Genomic DNA, 15603 nt, shown 5'->3' on the forward strand with positions numbered 1-15603 from the left:
CACGGGAATATGTTGTCCAGTTCAATGTATGGAACACAGTCACATATATTTCTATGGAACGCAGTCAAGGTAGCAAGGTAAGAAGGAACACGTTGTAATGTAAGAAATACGCTATCTAGTTCAATGTATGGAATACAATCATATAGACAGTCATATCCCCGAGCAAACCCTATATGGAAATAATGGCACTGCGTGGAGTATTGCGTGGAACTATAGCCTAGCTGCTTTGCTAGGCTGCAAGCCATAGCAAGCAACTAAGGCTGATATGTGTATGAACTCCATAATGAAGCAACAGAAGGATAGCATAGGCAGCCTTATGAGCAACATGATGTATGATACATGGAGCATGGACAGTATCATGATAAATGTAATCATAAGTATGGGTTGTATGATGAAATCATGAAGCAGCATGACACATGGGCAGCGTGAAGTATGAAGTCATGGACAACTTGATGTATGGGCAACACAGTGATCATGAGCAGCGTGATGGTGCTACACGGTAATGTGCAACAGATGAATGAAATGGATAGCTGAAGTCGTCACCTAGGAGAATCAGTTGAAGGAGAATGTCTTCAATTGATCTCATGTATCATCGTTATAGGAGATGATCTATGCTCAGATCTAGATAAGTCAAAGTATTGACTTCTGATGTAAATGTACTATCTCTCTCACTTTCTCTGCTGAACTTTGAAGAACATAAAAGAAGAATTGATCAAGGGTTTCCCCACACATTGTGGGGTTTGTCCCTGGCTAGCACCACATCTTGTGTCCTCTTGTCTTGGCATGTCTTCTACGATTTATATTTATGTTCTATCTGCAGTTTATCTTAATGCTAATGTGATTGCTAACTGTGAAAATTTAAATAAATTGCTCTAGCATAGAACATACCTAAAATTAACACTGATCCTTATACAAAACCTTTTCATTGAATATGACATCTTTGCTCCTAATGATTTTGTGTTTTTCATAATCATAAAAGCGATAACCAAAATCATTAACACCATATCCAATAAAGGTACATTTCTTTGATTTTGCCTCAAGCTTTGTTCTATTTTCTTTATTAATGTGGACAAAGGCTTCACAACCAAAAGTCTTTAAAAATGAGTAGTTTACCTTTTTACCTGTCCATGCCTCCTCTAGAATACCACCATCCAAGGAATTTGAAGGCCTTTGTTTATTAGATAAACAACAATATCTATAGCATATGTCCAAAATTGTAAAGGCAATCCTACATGCAATCTCATGCACCTTGCATGCTCCATGATTGTCCTGTTCATCCTTTCTGACACACCATTTTCTTGTGGTGTTCCTAGAATTGTCTTCTCTCTGCGAATTCCATTCTCTAAACAGTACCTATCAAACTCTTTGCTGCAATATTCACCTCCATTGTCTGATCTGAGACACTTCAACATTTTTCCTATCTCATTTTCAACCAAAGCTTTTCATTTCTTGAAAGTATCAAATACATCAGATTTATTTCGAATACAATAAATCCAAGTTTTTCTAGTTGCATCATCAATAAAAGTAACATAATAACGAGAGCCACCGAAAGATGATACTCGAGTAGGTCCCCATACATCTGTATGCACAAGCTCTAATTTTTCGCTCTTCTTTTCTTTCCCAACTTTGAGGAAACTGACTCTCTTATGTTTTCTATAAACAGAATTTTAAATCAACATGCTTCAAACTTGGCAACAAATTTCTTGAGTGAAGAATATGCATCCCCTTCTGACTCATGTGCCCAAGCCTATGATGCCACAGTGCCATATCTTCTCCTATAGAGGTTAAAGCATTAACAGAATTAGAAATACTATTACATAAATACAACGTACCAATCTTTTCTCCTTTTGCTATTACCAGGGCTTCTTTAGTGACCTTCTAGGTTTTATCTGTAAAAGTTGTTACACAACCTTCACCTCCCAACTGCCTTGTTGAAATCAGATTTTTCTTTAGATCTAGAACATGCCTTACCTCCTTCAATAGACATTGATTTCCATTCTGATGTTTTATGAAAACTGTACCCATTCCAATGATTTTACAGGGTTTATCATCACCCAATCAAACCTGTCTAAAATCTCCTTGAACATAATCATGAAAATGTTTCCTATCAGGTGTGGCATGGAATGAGGCCCTTGAATCTACCACCCAGGCATCAATAATATTTTCTAATGAAAGAATCAAAGCATCTTGCAACACATCACCTGTCACATTCACTTTATAATTGTTTTCTTTCTACACGTCTCCTTCTTTTCCCTTCCGAGACTTGCAGTCTTTCTTCAGGTGTCCTTTCTTCCCGCATTTCCAGCACACTATCCTCGATCTGGACTTGGATTTGCCTTTCCTTGATTTACTGTGAGATCCTGGGCTCTTTCCTCTTTCCATTTTTCTTTCCCTAGTCTCTGCAGTCAAAGCATTACCTGATGTCTCACCAAAGCTTTTTCGTCTCATTTCCTCGCTAAGGATTGCACCGGCAACATCATCAAACTTTAAAGTACTAAATCCAGAGACAGAGTTACTAATGGCCATAACTAAACCATTCCAACTTTCTGGTAATGAGCACAAAAATAACAAATCCCTAACTTCATCATCAAAAGTTACCCCTACAGAACTTAACTAATTGGTAACTGTATAAAATTCATTTAAATGATCAGCAACAGAGCCACCTTTTGACATCTTCATATTAAATAAACGCTTCATAAGAAATACCTTATTTGAGGCCGAGGGTTTTTCATATAGTTTGGCTAATGCCGACATTAAACCCTATGTTGTCGTTTCCTTTGAAATATTAAAGGCTACCGACGCCGCTAGGCACAGCCGTATTGTTCCAAGTGCCTTTCTGTCGAGAATATCCCATTTTGTGTCTGTCATACTCGTCAGCTTCTTTGTCTTTCTGCTCAATGGTTGGTACAGATATTTCTGGTACAAATAATCTTCCATAGTTGTTAGTTTTGGTCGTTAAATTTTTCGACCCTAAACCTACCATCTTCCACCATCGCTCCCACTCGAACCAGAAACACTTCTCTCTTGCAATTTTATCAGCCAAATAAACCTTCGGCTCTGATACCAGTTGTTAGAAAATTTTATATTACAGAGCAATGGAACACATAAAATATATTGCGGAATATAAACACATAAAACACATAAAACAAGAGAGACACAGATATACGTGGTTCACCCAATTTGGGCTACGTCCACGGAGAAACAGTCAGTCCTTTTATATTATCCAACAAACTGAAGAGATACAACCTACAATAGATCTGTTGTAATTCCCTCTTCTCTCTCGCTCAATGTCCTCTCTCTTTCTTGCTCAGAATACAAATTTACATAGATGCAATACAATTCCCTCATATATAGCGAGGGGTTGCCTTCTAGGCCAAAAAACCCTAAATTAAACATAACTTCTATTGTCAGATCTCTGCCTAATAAATGGCCCAGATTGACTACGAAATTACAACATTTTACAAGGCAAATTTACATCTATTTTTAGCTTCAGGGGCGCTGCCCCTGATCCCCCGCCGGGGGGGGGGGGGCTCCTAAAGATCGCTGCCACCCCCCTTGGATCCCCCTTGCAGCGCAAATATTACAGGCGGCATTGCCGCCACATTACAAACTAGGGTCCAATGCGGTAATACCTCTGAATAAAGAAGATAATCAGCTCCACACCCAACATTATCCAGGCTGCAAGTGTGGGTCGATTATGGGCCATACAGGAGGGCCGAATCGATTCAGAGGAGCCGAATAGTTTCCAAGAGGTCGAAGTTGCTTGCAAAAGTGAAGGAAATAGTTTGTTGGTGCTTTGCTAATTTACGTCAAGCAATTTATGTATTATTTCAATTATAAATTCATTGGAGAATTAATAATATAAACCCTCCTCTGCAGAACTAGTTTTCGACACTGGAGTTTTTCTAGGGACAATTTGTCCAAAAATATTGGGTTCCATTTTATGTGTGATGTTTTCTTAGTTCTCGTGAATTATTGGTGAAATTTCTGTTGTGTTTTTATTCGGTATTTGTAGTAAATTAATTTACTGGGACAATTAATCTAAAAGATAGGAGAATAATTACCAGATTAAATGCAATAGAATTTTCACATGGTATCAGAGCAAATATAAGGGCTAAAAAGCTCAGTCCATGGTGCATGAAGAGAAAATCGAGGGTTTATAAAACCTAGATCGATTTCTTTGGATTTGTTTAGGGTTTGCTTATATTTTCCTAGAGTTTAAGATACGACTTTAGCTAGATTGGGAGATCGAGACAAATTGGATGGTGCATCTAACTTTGGTGTCTAGAAAGCCAAGATTTTATTATTACTGAAGAGAATGGTCTCAATGAATATGCGACCAGTGTTGTAGTTGTGCCGACAGATGCAACGCAACTACTTGCATACAAGAAGGAAGATGCCAAGGCGAGGTGGATAATCCTAGATGGAGTCAAGGATCATATTGTTCCACATATCGTAGATTTGGATACAGCGAAGAAGATGTGGGATGCCATCCTAAATTTGTTCTAGAATGCTACCATGAACAGGAAGTTGATTCTCAAAGAGAAGCTGAGAAATACTCAGATGAACAAGGGTGAAGGCGTAGTTAGTTACCTCACCAGAGTCCAACTTGTCAAGGACGAGTTAGCAGCTGTCATAGAGAAACTAGAAGATGACAAGCTCGTGAGAACAACCTTGAATGGGTTCTCAAAGCAGTGGGATGTATTCATTCAAGTGATTAATGGACGAGATACCCTACCGAGCTGGGATTGTTTGTGGAGTGATTTCACTCAGGAGGAGCTTCAGCTGAGTCTTGTCAGTCGCAGCAACAGTAAGGACCCATAAAAGTGAGGAGGAACAGGGAAACATGGCTCTAGCGGGAAAAGGAAAAGCAAAAAAGGGTTCTAGTAAAGGACCTAACCCCAAAGGAGAGAAGAAGAAGAAGGACCTTTCAAAGGTCAAGTGCTATGGTTGTCATGAGTTTGGCCACTATGTTAGTAATTGCCCGCAGAGGAAGAAGGGAAAAAAGAAGGGAAAAATAGATGATAGCTTTAGCAAATGCAGATGAGATTTCCAGTCAGATGGAACAAGAGTTCTCACTCATAGCTTGCTTCACTAGCTCAACCTCACATAGTGTTTGATATATAGATAGTGGGACGTCATTTCATATGACAGGAGTTAGGGAGTACTTCTCCAACTATAAGGAGGAGGACATCAAATTCTAGACCGAAATGGGGAACAAGTCCAAGTGCAATCCAATTCGGAGGGGGATTGTTCTATTTCAGAGGGAGTCTAACAAGCCGATTCCTATCCATGATGTGTTGCATGTGCTAGGAATGGGGATGAATTTGATTTCTACGTCTATTCTTCAAGATAAGAGATATAATGTACTATTTAGAGGACAACAAGTGTTGATAAAGCACCAGGAGTGGAAGTCACCCATAGTTATTGGAGTTAGGAGTGTCAGACTTTACAGGTTGCAATGGGATACTCCAAAGGCATTGGTCAGCAACAACGATCTAAGAGATCAGGGAAAGTTATGGCATAGGAGGTTGGGCCATATCCATCACGGGGTACTTAAGTTTCTCTAAGAGATGGTGATAGGTGTTCTAGAGGTGAGAACAGAGCATGATGATATGTGCAAGGGATGTGTTTTGGGGAAGTTTGGTAAGGCATCTTTTCCAAGGAGTAACACTAGATCCAAAGGTGTTCTTGATCTAGTACATTTTGATATATGTGTTATGATGTCAACGTAGTCCCTCAAAGGGTACGAGTACTTTGTTACCTTTATTGATGACTACTCTAGGAAGACCTGGATATACTTCTTGAAGACCAAGGATGAGGTCTTCAATCACTTCCAAGAGTTCAAAGCTCTTGTGGAGAATTCAACAGGCAAGAAGGTGAAGGTTCTTCGGTCAAACAATGGAGGCGAGTACATAGGGAAGCTTTCGAGGCATTTTGTACCATGGAAGGGATCAAGAGAGAGTGGACGATTCCTTACAACCCACAACAAAATGGGGTTGTTGAGAGAAAGAATCGTTCAATATCAGAGGTAGTGAGGGCTATGTTGTATGACCAGGATATGCCATGTTACGTATGGGCAGAGGCATAAAGTACAACTGTATATATTCAAAACTAGGTCCCATAAAAGGCATTGGCAAAGATGACATTAGAGGAAGCGTTTACAGGGAAGAAGTTAGATGTCAGCCACTTTAGGATATTTGGTAGTTTAGCATATTGTCACATTCTAGGTGAAACACGTACAAAGCTAGACCAGACTGCAGAGAAGGGGTACTTTGTCAGGTACAATGAGACCTCAAAGGCATATAAGATATTTATTCTAGGGACCAGTAGGATTATTGCCAGGAAAGATGTTCGATTCATGGAGGACAAAGCATATAGGAGGTCCAAAGATTTGCCAGTAGCACTTGATCAGAGTGAGCATCTAGCAGAAGCTCCAAGGGTAGAACAACAGAATCAAGGACATGATAGTACAAGTATCATCATTAGTACGAGCACTAGCTTAGGTACATGTGTTCCTCAGAGTTTGCAGAGTATGTAGCAACAGATGCAACAGATCCGTGAGATGCTTCGGGAGGACGTGGAAGTTCAAATTCCACCCTCTACAATTGGCTGAAGTAACTAAGAGGTTCAACGAAAACTTGGGGATGCTTAGGAGTTTGCAAGGACTCCTAGGATGGGCAAAAGAGAGCGGAGATAACTAAATAGGTACAGTAGCTACATGGCATTGGTGAGTTAGATCGTGGATAGCAAGCCTACCAACTATTAGGAGGCTGCACAATAGCAGGTGTGGCAAGAAGCAGTGGTTGAGTACTTCTCGATCATGTATAACGATGTTTGGGAGGTGGTGCCTAGACCGATAGATAGGGTAGTAGTTGGATCATGTTGGTTCTATAAGATCAAACAAGGTGCAAATGGTAGCATCGAGAAATACAAGGTGAGGTTTGTGGCCAAGGGGTTCTATCAAAAGGAGGGAATAAACTATGAGGAGACATTCGCTCCTATGGCCAAGTATACTTCTTTAGGGTCATGATCTCACTAGTAGAACAGATGGGATGTCAAGACGACGTTCCTCAATGGCGAGTTGGAGGAGGAAGTGTACATTGAACAACCAGAAGGATTTGTAGCACACAACAGAGAGACCCATGTGTGTAGATTGAAGAGAGCTTTATACAAGCTCAAGCAAGCTCCCAAGGCGTGGTATGACTGCATAGATAGATACTTGCAGGGGATGGGCTTCGTAAAGAGTGAGGTGGATGCAAACTCTACTACTTGATGGTTGGGGGTGAGGTACTCATTATTGTCCTATATGTGGACGACTTGTTCTTGACAGGTTCATTGGGGCTCATAGAAGAGTGTAAGAGGGATCTAGCAGTAGAGTTTGAGATGAAAGACTTGGGGCTTATGCACTACTTTCTAGGCATGGAGGTGTGGTAGACAGATGGAGAGATTTTCCTTGGGAAAGGGAAATACTGCATCGAGATTTTGAGGAGGTTCGGGATGGAAGATTGCAAAGCCATGTCTACACCCATGATAACCAATTGGAGGAAGGTATACATCCAGGGAGAAGGATGTGGACTCCACGCTCTGCAGGCAGTTGATTGGATTTCTTATGTATTTGGTCCACACTAGGCTAGATATATTTTTCATAGTTAACTCTCTTAGTCATTTCATGGTTGAACTGAAGAGAGTGCACTGGACAACAACGAAGCTTGTGTTGTGGTGTTTGCAAGGTACAATCCAGTATGGGATCAAATATACTCGAGGTGATGGTATCATAGTGATGGGATATACTAATGTAGACTGCGCAAGTAGTACAGTGGACAAAAAGAAAACTTTAGGGTGTCGCTTTAGCATGGGATCGAGAGTTGTCTCTTGGTATAGCAAGAAGCAGAAGTTTGTGGCACTAAGCTCTACAAAGGCAAAGTACATAGCAGCTAGTGTGGTGACATGCGAGGCCATTTGGCTTCGGAAATTGTTAGTAGCCTTGTTTGGTCAGAGGGTGGAGATGACAGTGATGCACTGCAACAATCAAAGTTGCATCAGGCTATCTAAGAATCTAATGTTTCATGACAGGTCTAAACATATAGACATCAGTTATCATTTCATTGGGGAATGTGTACAACGCGAGACAATCCAGCTACGACATGTACCTGCAGATCAACAGGTAGTAGACATCTTGACGAAGGCCTTGGGAAACGCAAGATTCATTTTTTGCAAAGACAAGTTGGGTGTTGTGCAGAATACCTTCTTTGCTAGCAGGGAGTGTTAGTTTGTGTAGCTCGGATAGATGTTTTGGTTTCAAGTGGTGACTACGAGGCTAGGAACACAAGTGGATTAATTATCTCCAAATCTAGTTTATTTTATTAAGGGAAAATGTCTTAATTAGATTTAATTAACCAATTTTAATTATTTTCTTAATTCTTAGAGAAATGAGTTAATTAATTAGTATTAATTGAGACAAATCGATTTCTCTCTAGTGACTTCTAGAAAAGTGACTTGATGGGGTCAAGATGATTTTAGCCATTGATTGTGATCAGATAGTGGCCATTGATTCGCCAACAAGATAATTATAAGAGGAAATCGATGGGGCTCTTGGAGATAATTTCGAGAGAGCAAGGGCATAGTGATAGCTTGGAAGACACTAACAATAGGGTTTGGCAGTGATTGAGATTGATTTGCCAGAGAGAACTTCTTCACTGTGATTTCCAATTCAAATTATTCTGCAAAGGCCCGACTTTTCTCCAGGTGGTGTGAATTGACAGAGAGGCCGATTTGACAAAAAGAGGTCGAGTTGTTTGAGGAAGAACGAATTTTCTAGAGTGATCGATTTGTAGGAGAAAAGTCGGATTTGCCAGAGAGATGGAATTTCTAGTTGAGGATGGATTATTCTACTAGGGAGTGCAAGTTACTAGTGGAGGTCAAGTTATTCTCCAGTCCACACGTGTGGGTCGATTATGGGTTGTACAAGTGGGCTGGATTGATTCAGTGGAGCCGAATGGCTTCCAGGTGGTTGAAGTTGCTTGCAGAAGAGAAGGAAATAATTAACTGGTGCTTTGCTAATTTACGACAAGCAGTTTATGTATTATTTCAATTACAGATTTGCTGAAGAATTAATAATATAAACCCTCATCTATAGAATTGGTTTTCCCCACTCAGGAGTTTTCCCAGGGACACTTTGTCCAAAAATATTGATGTCCATTTTATGGGTGATGTTTTCTCAATTCCTGTGATTTATTATTTGGTGAAATTTGTAGTTGTTTTCTTATTGGATATTTGCAATAAATTAATTTGTTGGGACAAATATTCTAAAATATAGGAGAATAATTACCAGATTAACTGTGATAAAATTTTCATAGTATAAGCTAGTCACTGGGTCATTTGGTTATGATATCACTGTCCAAGATAGGGCCACTAGGATGCTAGGTAAACTTCAAGTTCAATTTGTTTCAAATTTTCAAATTTGAATGTTTTTCCTTTCTATCTATTTGTTACTTGATCTATATATAGGTTGGCCACTAGGACATTTGGTTATGATATCACTGTCTAAGATAGGACCACTAGGATGCCAAGTACAATTTGTTTCAAACTTTCAAATTTGAATGTGTTTCCTTTCTATCTGTTTGTTACTCAATGGAAATATATTTAATTCCCAGAGTTACAGAAACTAAGATTCCCAGAATTACATAAACTTGCCATTCAATTGCTCGACCAGAGTTGAAATAACAAGTTAGAAATGCTCAAATTAAAATTTTAATTTTTGATAATTTCATGAATTTAATTTATGCACATGGGTTATTATCATTTAATTACAAAATGACCCTCATATAGGTTAGATTTCCACTACCTTAATGCATGGTTTATGTCTCCCACATTCTTAGGTTGTGGGTGAATCAAATTGATAAAACACCTGAGGCAGATGCCATTTCATTGGATATGATTGACACCACAAGTCCATGGAGTTGGATACTGAGAGGCCTGTCATGGAGGAGGCACTTAGAGTGGTTGGAGCATGATGCCAAGGTGTTGGAGGAGAGGGAATTGGAGGATGATGTTTCACTGTCATGGAGGAGGCACTTAGAGTGGTTGGAGCATGATGCCAAGGTGTTGGAGGAGAGGGAATTGGAGGATGATGTTTCACTTCCAATAGAGACACATTTGGAGGAGGAAATTGAGAGTGTATTGCAACCACCACCTATATAGACACAAGCAGATAGGGGAAGTGTCAAAAGATATCCCATTTCTGCTTTTATCTTAGCCCCAACATGTTCTACCTCAGATTCGATAGTTTTACCTTCCATCTTAAGTTCAACATCAACACGTTGATTGACTGTTTCCAGAGAGGTGACATTTTCCCATAAAAAAGGTAGAGGGAATTATTGATTCCTTAGTTCATTATCATTGTAGTATTTAGATATCTCGTGATGATTCATCTCAAAAGATACATGTGAATGTGATTTTCTACTTACGACCAATGTTGCACGACTCGTACTCGTATACAACTCGTCTAGATATTGACTCAGTGATTTGTATCAGAATCATGAATGACTCGTATAAGACTCAACAAAACACAGACTCCCTCCATTTTCCCTTTCCCTTCCCTTGATCTAAAAAAACAGAAAAATAAAAAAGAAATTGAAATTCGCTGCCAGGGACGGGTCTTATATGGGTCCATACGAGTTTGCAACGGGGCTTTTGCGAGTCAGCGCGGGTAAGGGTCTTATGCGTGGGTTTGATGAGAGTGACTCGTTTCAGCATATGACTTGTCAAGACCCATGAGCCTTGAAGGGTCTTATAAGGGTTGTGTTTCACTGCTTATGACTCAAGGCAAATTAATCATATTCTAGTATCGATGTGTATTGTACTACTGGATATCTTATACATTTTATATATCAGTTTTATTTTCATTTTTGTGTAGCAATGTGTTTGTTTGATATTGTTGCTGCCTTAGATGTTTAAAAAATTGGAAAAATTATTATTTTCCAATTTGTTGATGAAATTGGCCGCTCAATAAATCAAAGGATTCAAGAACATGTGGCAAACATCAAACATGGGAGGATCCGCTCAGCGTTCGCAGAACATGCAGAAAAGAGAAAACGCCATATCCGCATTGAAGACGTCCGAGTCATTACTAAGATAGATCAGTTTTATGACTGCAAGTTTGGGGAAGCTATGGAGATTGAAAGGAGGCCAAGCAATCTGAATAAAGATGATGGCTGGAAAATTAGCACTTGTTGGATCCCTACCATTTTTTCTTAAGTTTTTATTTATTTCATCTATATATATAGATATATTTCTAATTTCTTAATTTTTATTATTTATTTGTATTTTTATCTTGACTACTAATAAACTAAATGATTAATTTATTTTCTTCATTGTTGGTTTATTTATTTAATTTAATTAATTAATATATATAAGTTTGATCATTTATTATTTTTAAGTTTTTAGAATTAATTGTTTTAATTATTTAAGTTTGACTCAAATATTAATTTTATTTTATTATATTAATATATTGATTTTATTAATTGTTTTATTGATTTTAATATTTAGGTTTGACCTAAATATTATTTTTACTTTTATTTTTAGATATTTATTCCCTACTTGATGCCAAGATCTAGATGATGTGATTTTTTAGAAAGTATTCTTACTCTTTATGATTATCTCATTGTCTACTTAACTTGATGCTAAGATCTAGATGTTGTGATCTTTACAGAAAGTATTCTTACTTTTTATGGTTATTTTAATTATTTTTCTCAGTTTCCAATCATTTTTTCATATTTCCTGACATTGCCAACGGGCAATATTCTGTATATTCACTAAGACGATAAAACGTCTCATGAAACAATACTTGTAGGAATTAATGTTTGAGTGTAATATTCTGCAGTGGATGATATTGAAGAGTTTTGACATAATTGAGCATCAAAACAACGTAAGATTCTCTTTTTGAAGGCAAACACGATATGCCTAATTTTAATAGTTTATAATCTGAAGGTGGGTTATATTATCCTTTCAAGTAATGCAAATGGGCGTGGTCAGATAATCTAAGTGGGTGAAAAATTGCATTAGAGTTTGGTTTACTGCTATGCTGATTTTGAAACCGCATCTAAACATAGCATCTGATGTTGACATTGGCACTGTGAAAAATGGCATACTGCTTTACATAGCATCTGATGTTGACATTGGCACTGTGAAAAATGGCATACTGCTTTATTTCTTACGTTTCAGGGCATGTGATAAAGTGCCTTGTTAATTGTTATTTTGTTTCAGCGCAGTAGATATTAAATTACAGTTTATTTGCTTGAATTTCCGTCTTTACATTGTGTAGTTTTCTGCAGGTTGACGTTTTTAGGGAGGCAACAACTTCAATGGTCCAGTTCATTGATCAAATACGAGCCGAAGGCTTTGATATTAAATATTTAAACATTGGAGGAGGTTTGGGAATTGATTACAGCCACTCTGGTGCAACACTGCCTACACCAATGGATCTTATTAATACTGTAAGATTCTTGTCAAATTCAAAACATATTTAAAAACACTTTCTACAGATTGCGTTGATATCATACAGATTTAACTAGCTAAACAGTGTCTATTACAGTCTCTGTTTCCTTGTATTTTTCTAGATGTATCTGATCCAGACTATTTGGCATTTCTTTCAGGTGCGGGAATTAGTCTCGTCTCAAAATGTTACACTTATTGTTGAACCTGGGAGGTCCCTTGTTGCAAACACCTGTGCTCTTGTGAACCGAGTTATCGGGGTTAAGTCAAATGGTAACAAGAACTTCATTGTCATTGATGGCAGCATGGCAGAACTGATTCGTCCTAGCTTATATGGAGCTTACCAAGTCGGTGCCTTGCTCAGATTTTTTTGATAGAAATTAATTTTATGGAATATGATTCACTAAGCTAGATAGTGATTTCTCAGATGTTTCAAAACTCAGTGTCATCTGTCTGTGGTATTTTTTTTTAAACCAAAGACTGTTGACTGCATGCAAGTTTAGATATTCTTGCAATTAGGAACTTTTCATAACTTATTTTGCACTCCGTTCTACTTCCCCTGGCTCCAGGATATTGTCAGCTAATTTGTTTTGTTTCAACAGCATATTGAGCTAGTTTCTCCACCTTTGCCGGATTCACAAATTTCAACTTTTGATGTTGTTGGCCCTGTCTGCGAGTCTGCGGACTTTTTAGGAAAAGATAGGGAACTGCCAACTCCAGTGAAGGTGGGTCCTGATTGCTGAATGTATATGGTGTTATTTCTTCTGATCTCAGGGAAATGATTGCTCTGCAAGTAATAAGTACTTCATATTTCTTGATTATTATTTTGAGAAACATTTACAGAAGTATAACTCTGCTGGCTTAGCCTTTTACAGGGAGCAGGATTAGTAATTCATGATGCAGGAGCGTACTGTATGAGTATGGCATCATGTTACAACTTGAAATCACGACCACCAGAATACTGGGTAAGAAAAATTTTGTGAGAAATTTTATGTTTTTGCATCCGAGAATATCATCACTTATCTTGTTGGCACTCATTTCCTGGGATAAAAGTGAGTCGGGGATATTTTGCAGGTAGAAGATGATGGATCAGTTAAAAAGATAAGACAAGCTGAAATATTTGAAGATCATCTCCGTTACTTCAAAGGGCTATGACTAAAGGCTGCTGGTAGCGATTTTATATCTTTGTTTGAGAGAGATGTTCAATATGGATGGACGGTACCTCTCGTTAAGATCAAATTCAAATTTTGTCTTACTGTTTTTAACACGTATGAAGATCGAGCTTCTTAATGCACGAGAGTGAACCTGACTATCAGTTGCATGCTTACAAAAGGTGCAGTCGGTAGAGGGCATGGATATTGAATTTTAGACAAGTTAAATCAATAAGTTCAGCATAACAGAATGTGGTCAAGACTCAAGATGCTTAAGGGCAATTTTTTATTGGCCTCTTGGGATGAAACAAAAAAAATTGTTGGTTGATTTCACCAAGACAACGAGATGCATTTTACAATTCACTGTAACATTTTTGTTTATACATCTAAATTAAAAAATGAAAAATTTAATTTAATTTTTATAATCTAGTGTAAAAGACGTGTAATTCCATTTGGAATGGATAAGTGACATTAAAAGACAATACTATTTAACAATTAAATCAAAGAAAATAATTTTATCAACGGTTAAAACATCTTTGTTGTATAGCCATGCACATAGTAGTGAAGGGAAAGTGAAAATTATTGTGTGGCTTCGAATCAAATATTAACAAAAGTGAATTAGTATTAGCAATATTATATACATTAATAGGTATAAGTGATATTTAGTATATAATAGGTATAAGTGATATTGGATACTAACAATATTAGAAAGTCTCTTAATATGCTATCTTTGTGGATGAAAGTCTCTTAATATGTTATCTTTTATGGACGAAACATCTTTGTTAAAACATCTTTGTTGTATTGCCATGCACATAATATTTAAGGGAAAGTGAAAATTATTGTGTGGCTTTGAATCAAATATTAACAAAAGTGAATTAGTATTAGCAATATTATACACATTAATAGGTATAAGTGATATTAGATACTAAAAATATTGGAATGCCCCTTGACATGTTATCTTTGTGGATGAAGAATAATTCAAATTTTACTATAAATTTGAATTTAATATAGATTAAAGTCTAAAATTGAATTTCCAAAGAAACATTTAACAATATATTTGCATATTTTATGTAGTCATTTGATGGTGCAAGAACCCTCATTGTTTTGATAGATCTAAAGCATGGAGATACTTGGAGTTGTTTCCACATCAAGTTAGAGTTCTATTGATGTTAGTTGGTCATTGAATCATGAGATTTAAAAAATAATAAAATATTTGGTCATTGAATCATGAAACTTAAAAATTAATAAAATATTATTAATAATATCTCAGTTCCCATTTCATTTAAAAATATTAAATTTATAAATCTATATATAATGAGTTAATAAGCTTGAAAGTAGATTAAGACATCCATATTCTACATATTAGTCAAGGGAAAACCTATTAATACTTAATTATTATTATTATTTTATTAATTCTATGGCTTTCACATTACTCAAGAAAATATGCATATACTTTGAATGATTTATGTTTTGGTACACAATTAAATTGTTAGTGTAGATTTAAATCTTAAATTTAACAAGGATAAAATATATTTAACAATATATTACTCACTATAGTGACTTGATGGTGTCACAACCATTGTAGACCTAGTGAATTTGAATCATAGATACACTTGGAATTGTGTCCATATCAAACATAGAGCTTTGTTGATGTCATCTAGTAATATCTCACTCAAAACTAAGTTCACACGTGAAATTTAAAAATAATAATAAAATTCAATGTAAACACTACTTCAATGTAAACCCGGGTAAGATATATATATATATATATATATATATCAAACAATTGAAATGTCTCTCATGCTCACATATTAGCTTATATATACAACTTTGAAGTTCGCTACCTATTACCAATATTGAAATGTTATTCAATTTATTTAACAGAAATGAGTACATTCCACTTAGTGGAATCAGTAACTTCGTACATATGGTGGCCATTATTTCACTAGGTGGAACA

At 36.9% G+C, this 15603-nt stretch overlaps 1 protein-coding gene across 1 annotated transcript in view; it reads left to right on the plus strand.

Annotated features, from left to right (window-relative positions):
* LOC149153930 (diaminopimelate decarboxylase 1, chloroplastic-like) overlaps window positions 1-14062 on the plus strand; it is a 157724-nt gene extending 143662 nt beyond the window's left edge. Inside the window, exons 4-8 of the mRNA XM_089438914.1 lie at window positions 12336-12497; window positions 12657-12842; window positions 13098-13220; window positions 13371-13460; window positions 13570-14062. Of these exons, the coding sequence (XP_089295040.1) occupies window positions 12336-12497; window positions 12657-12842; window positions 13098-13220; window positions 13371-13460; window positions 13570-13650 (642 nt within the window). The 3' untranslated portion in view covers window positions 13651-14062. The remainder of the gene's footprint in view (window positions 1-12335; window positions 12498-12656; window positions 12843-13097; window positions 13221-13370; window positions 13461-13569) is intronic.
* Window positions 14063-15603: the final 1541 nt, after the last annotated feature.

This window comes from Pinus tabuliformis, chromosome 9 (genome assembly GCF_031772625.1).
Source record: "Pinus tabuliformis cultivar Carrire ecotype Pingquan chromosome 9, CPIR1, whole genome shotgun sequence".
NCBI classification, from domain to species: domain Eukaryota; kingdom Viridiplantae; phylum Streptophyta; class Pinopsida; order Pinales; family Pinaceae; genus Pinus; species Pinus tabuliformis.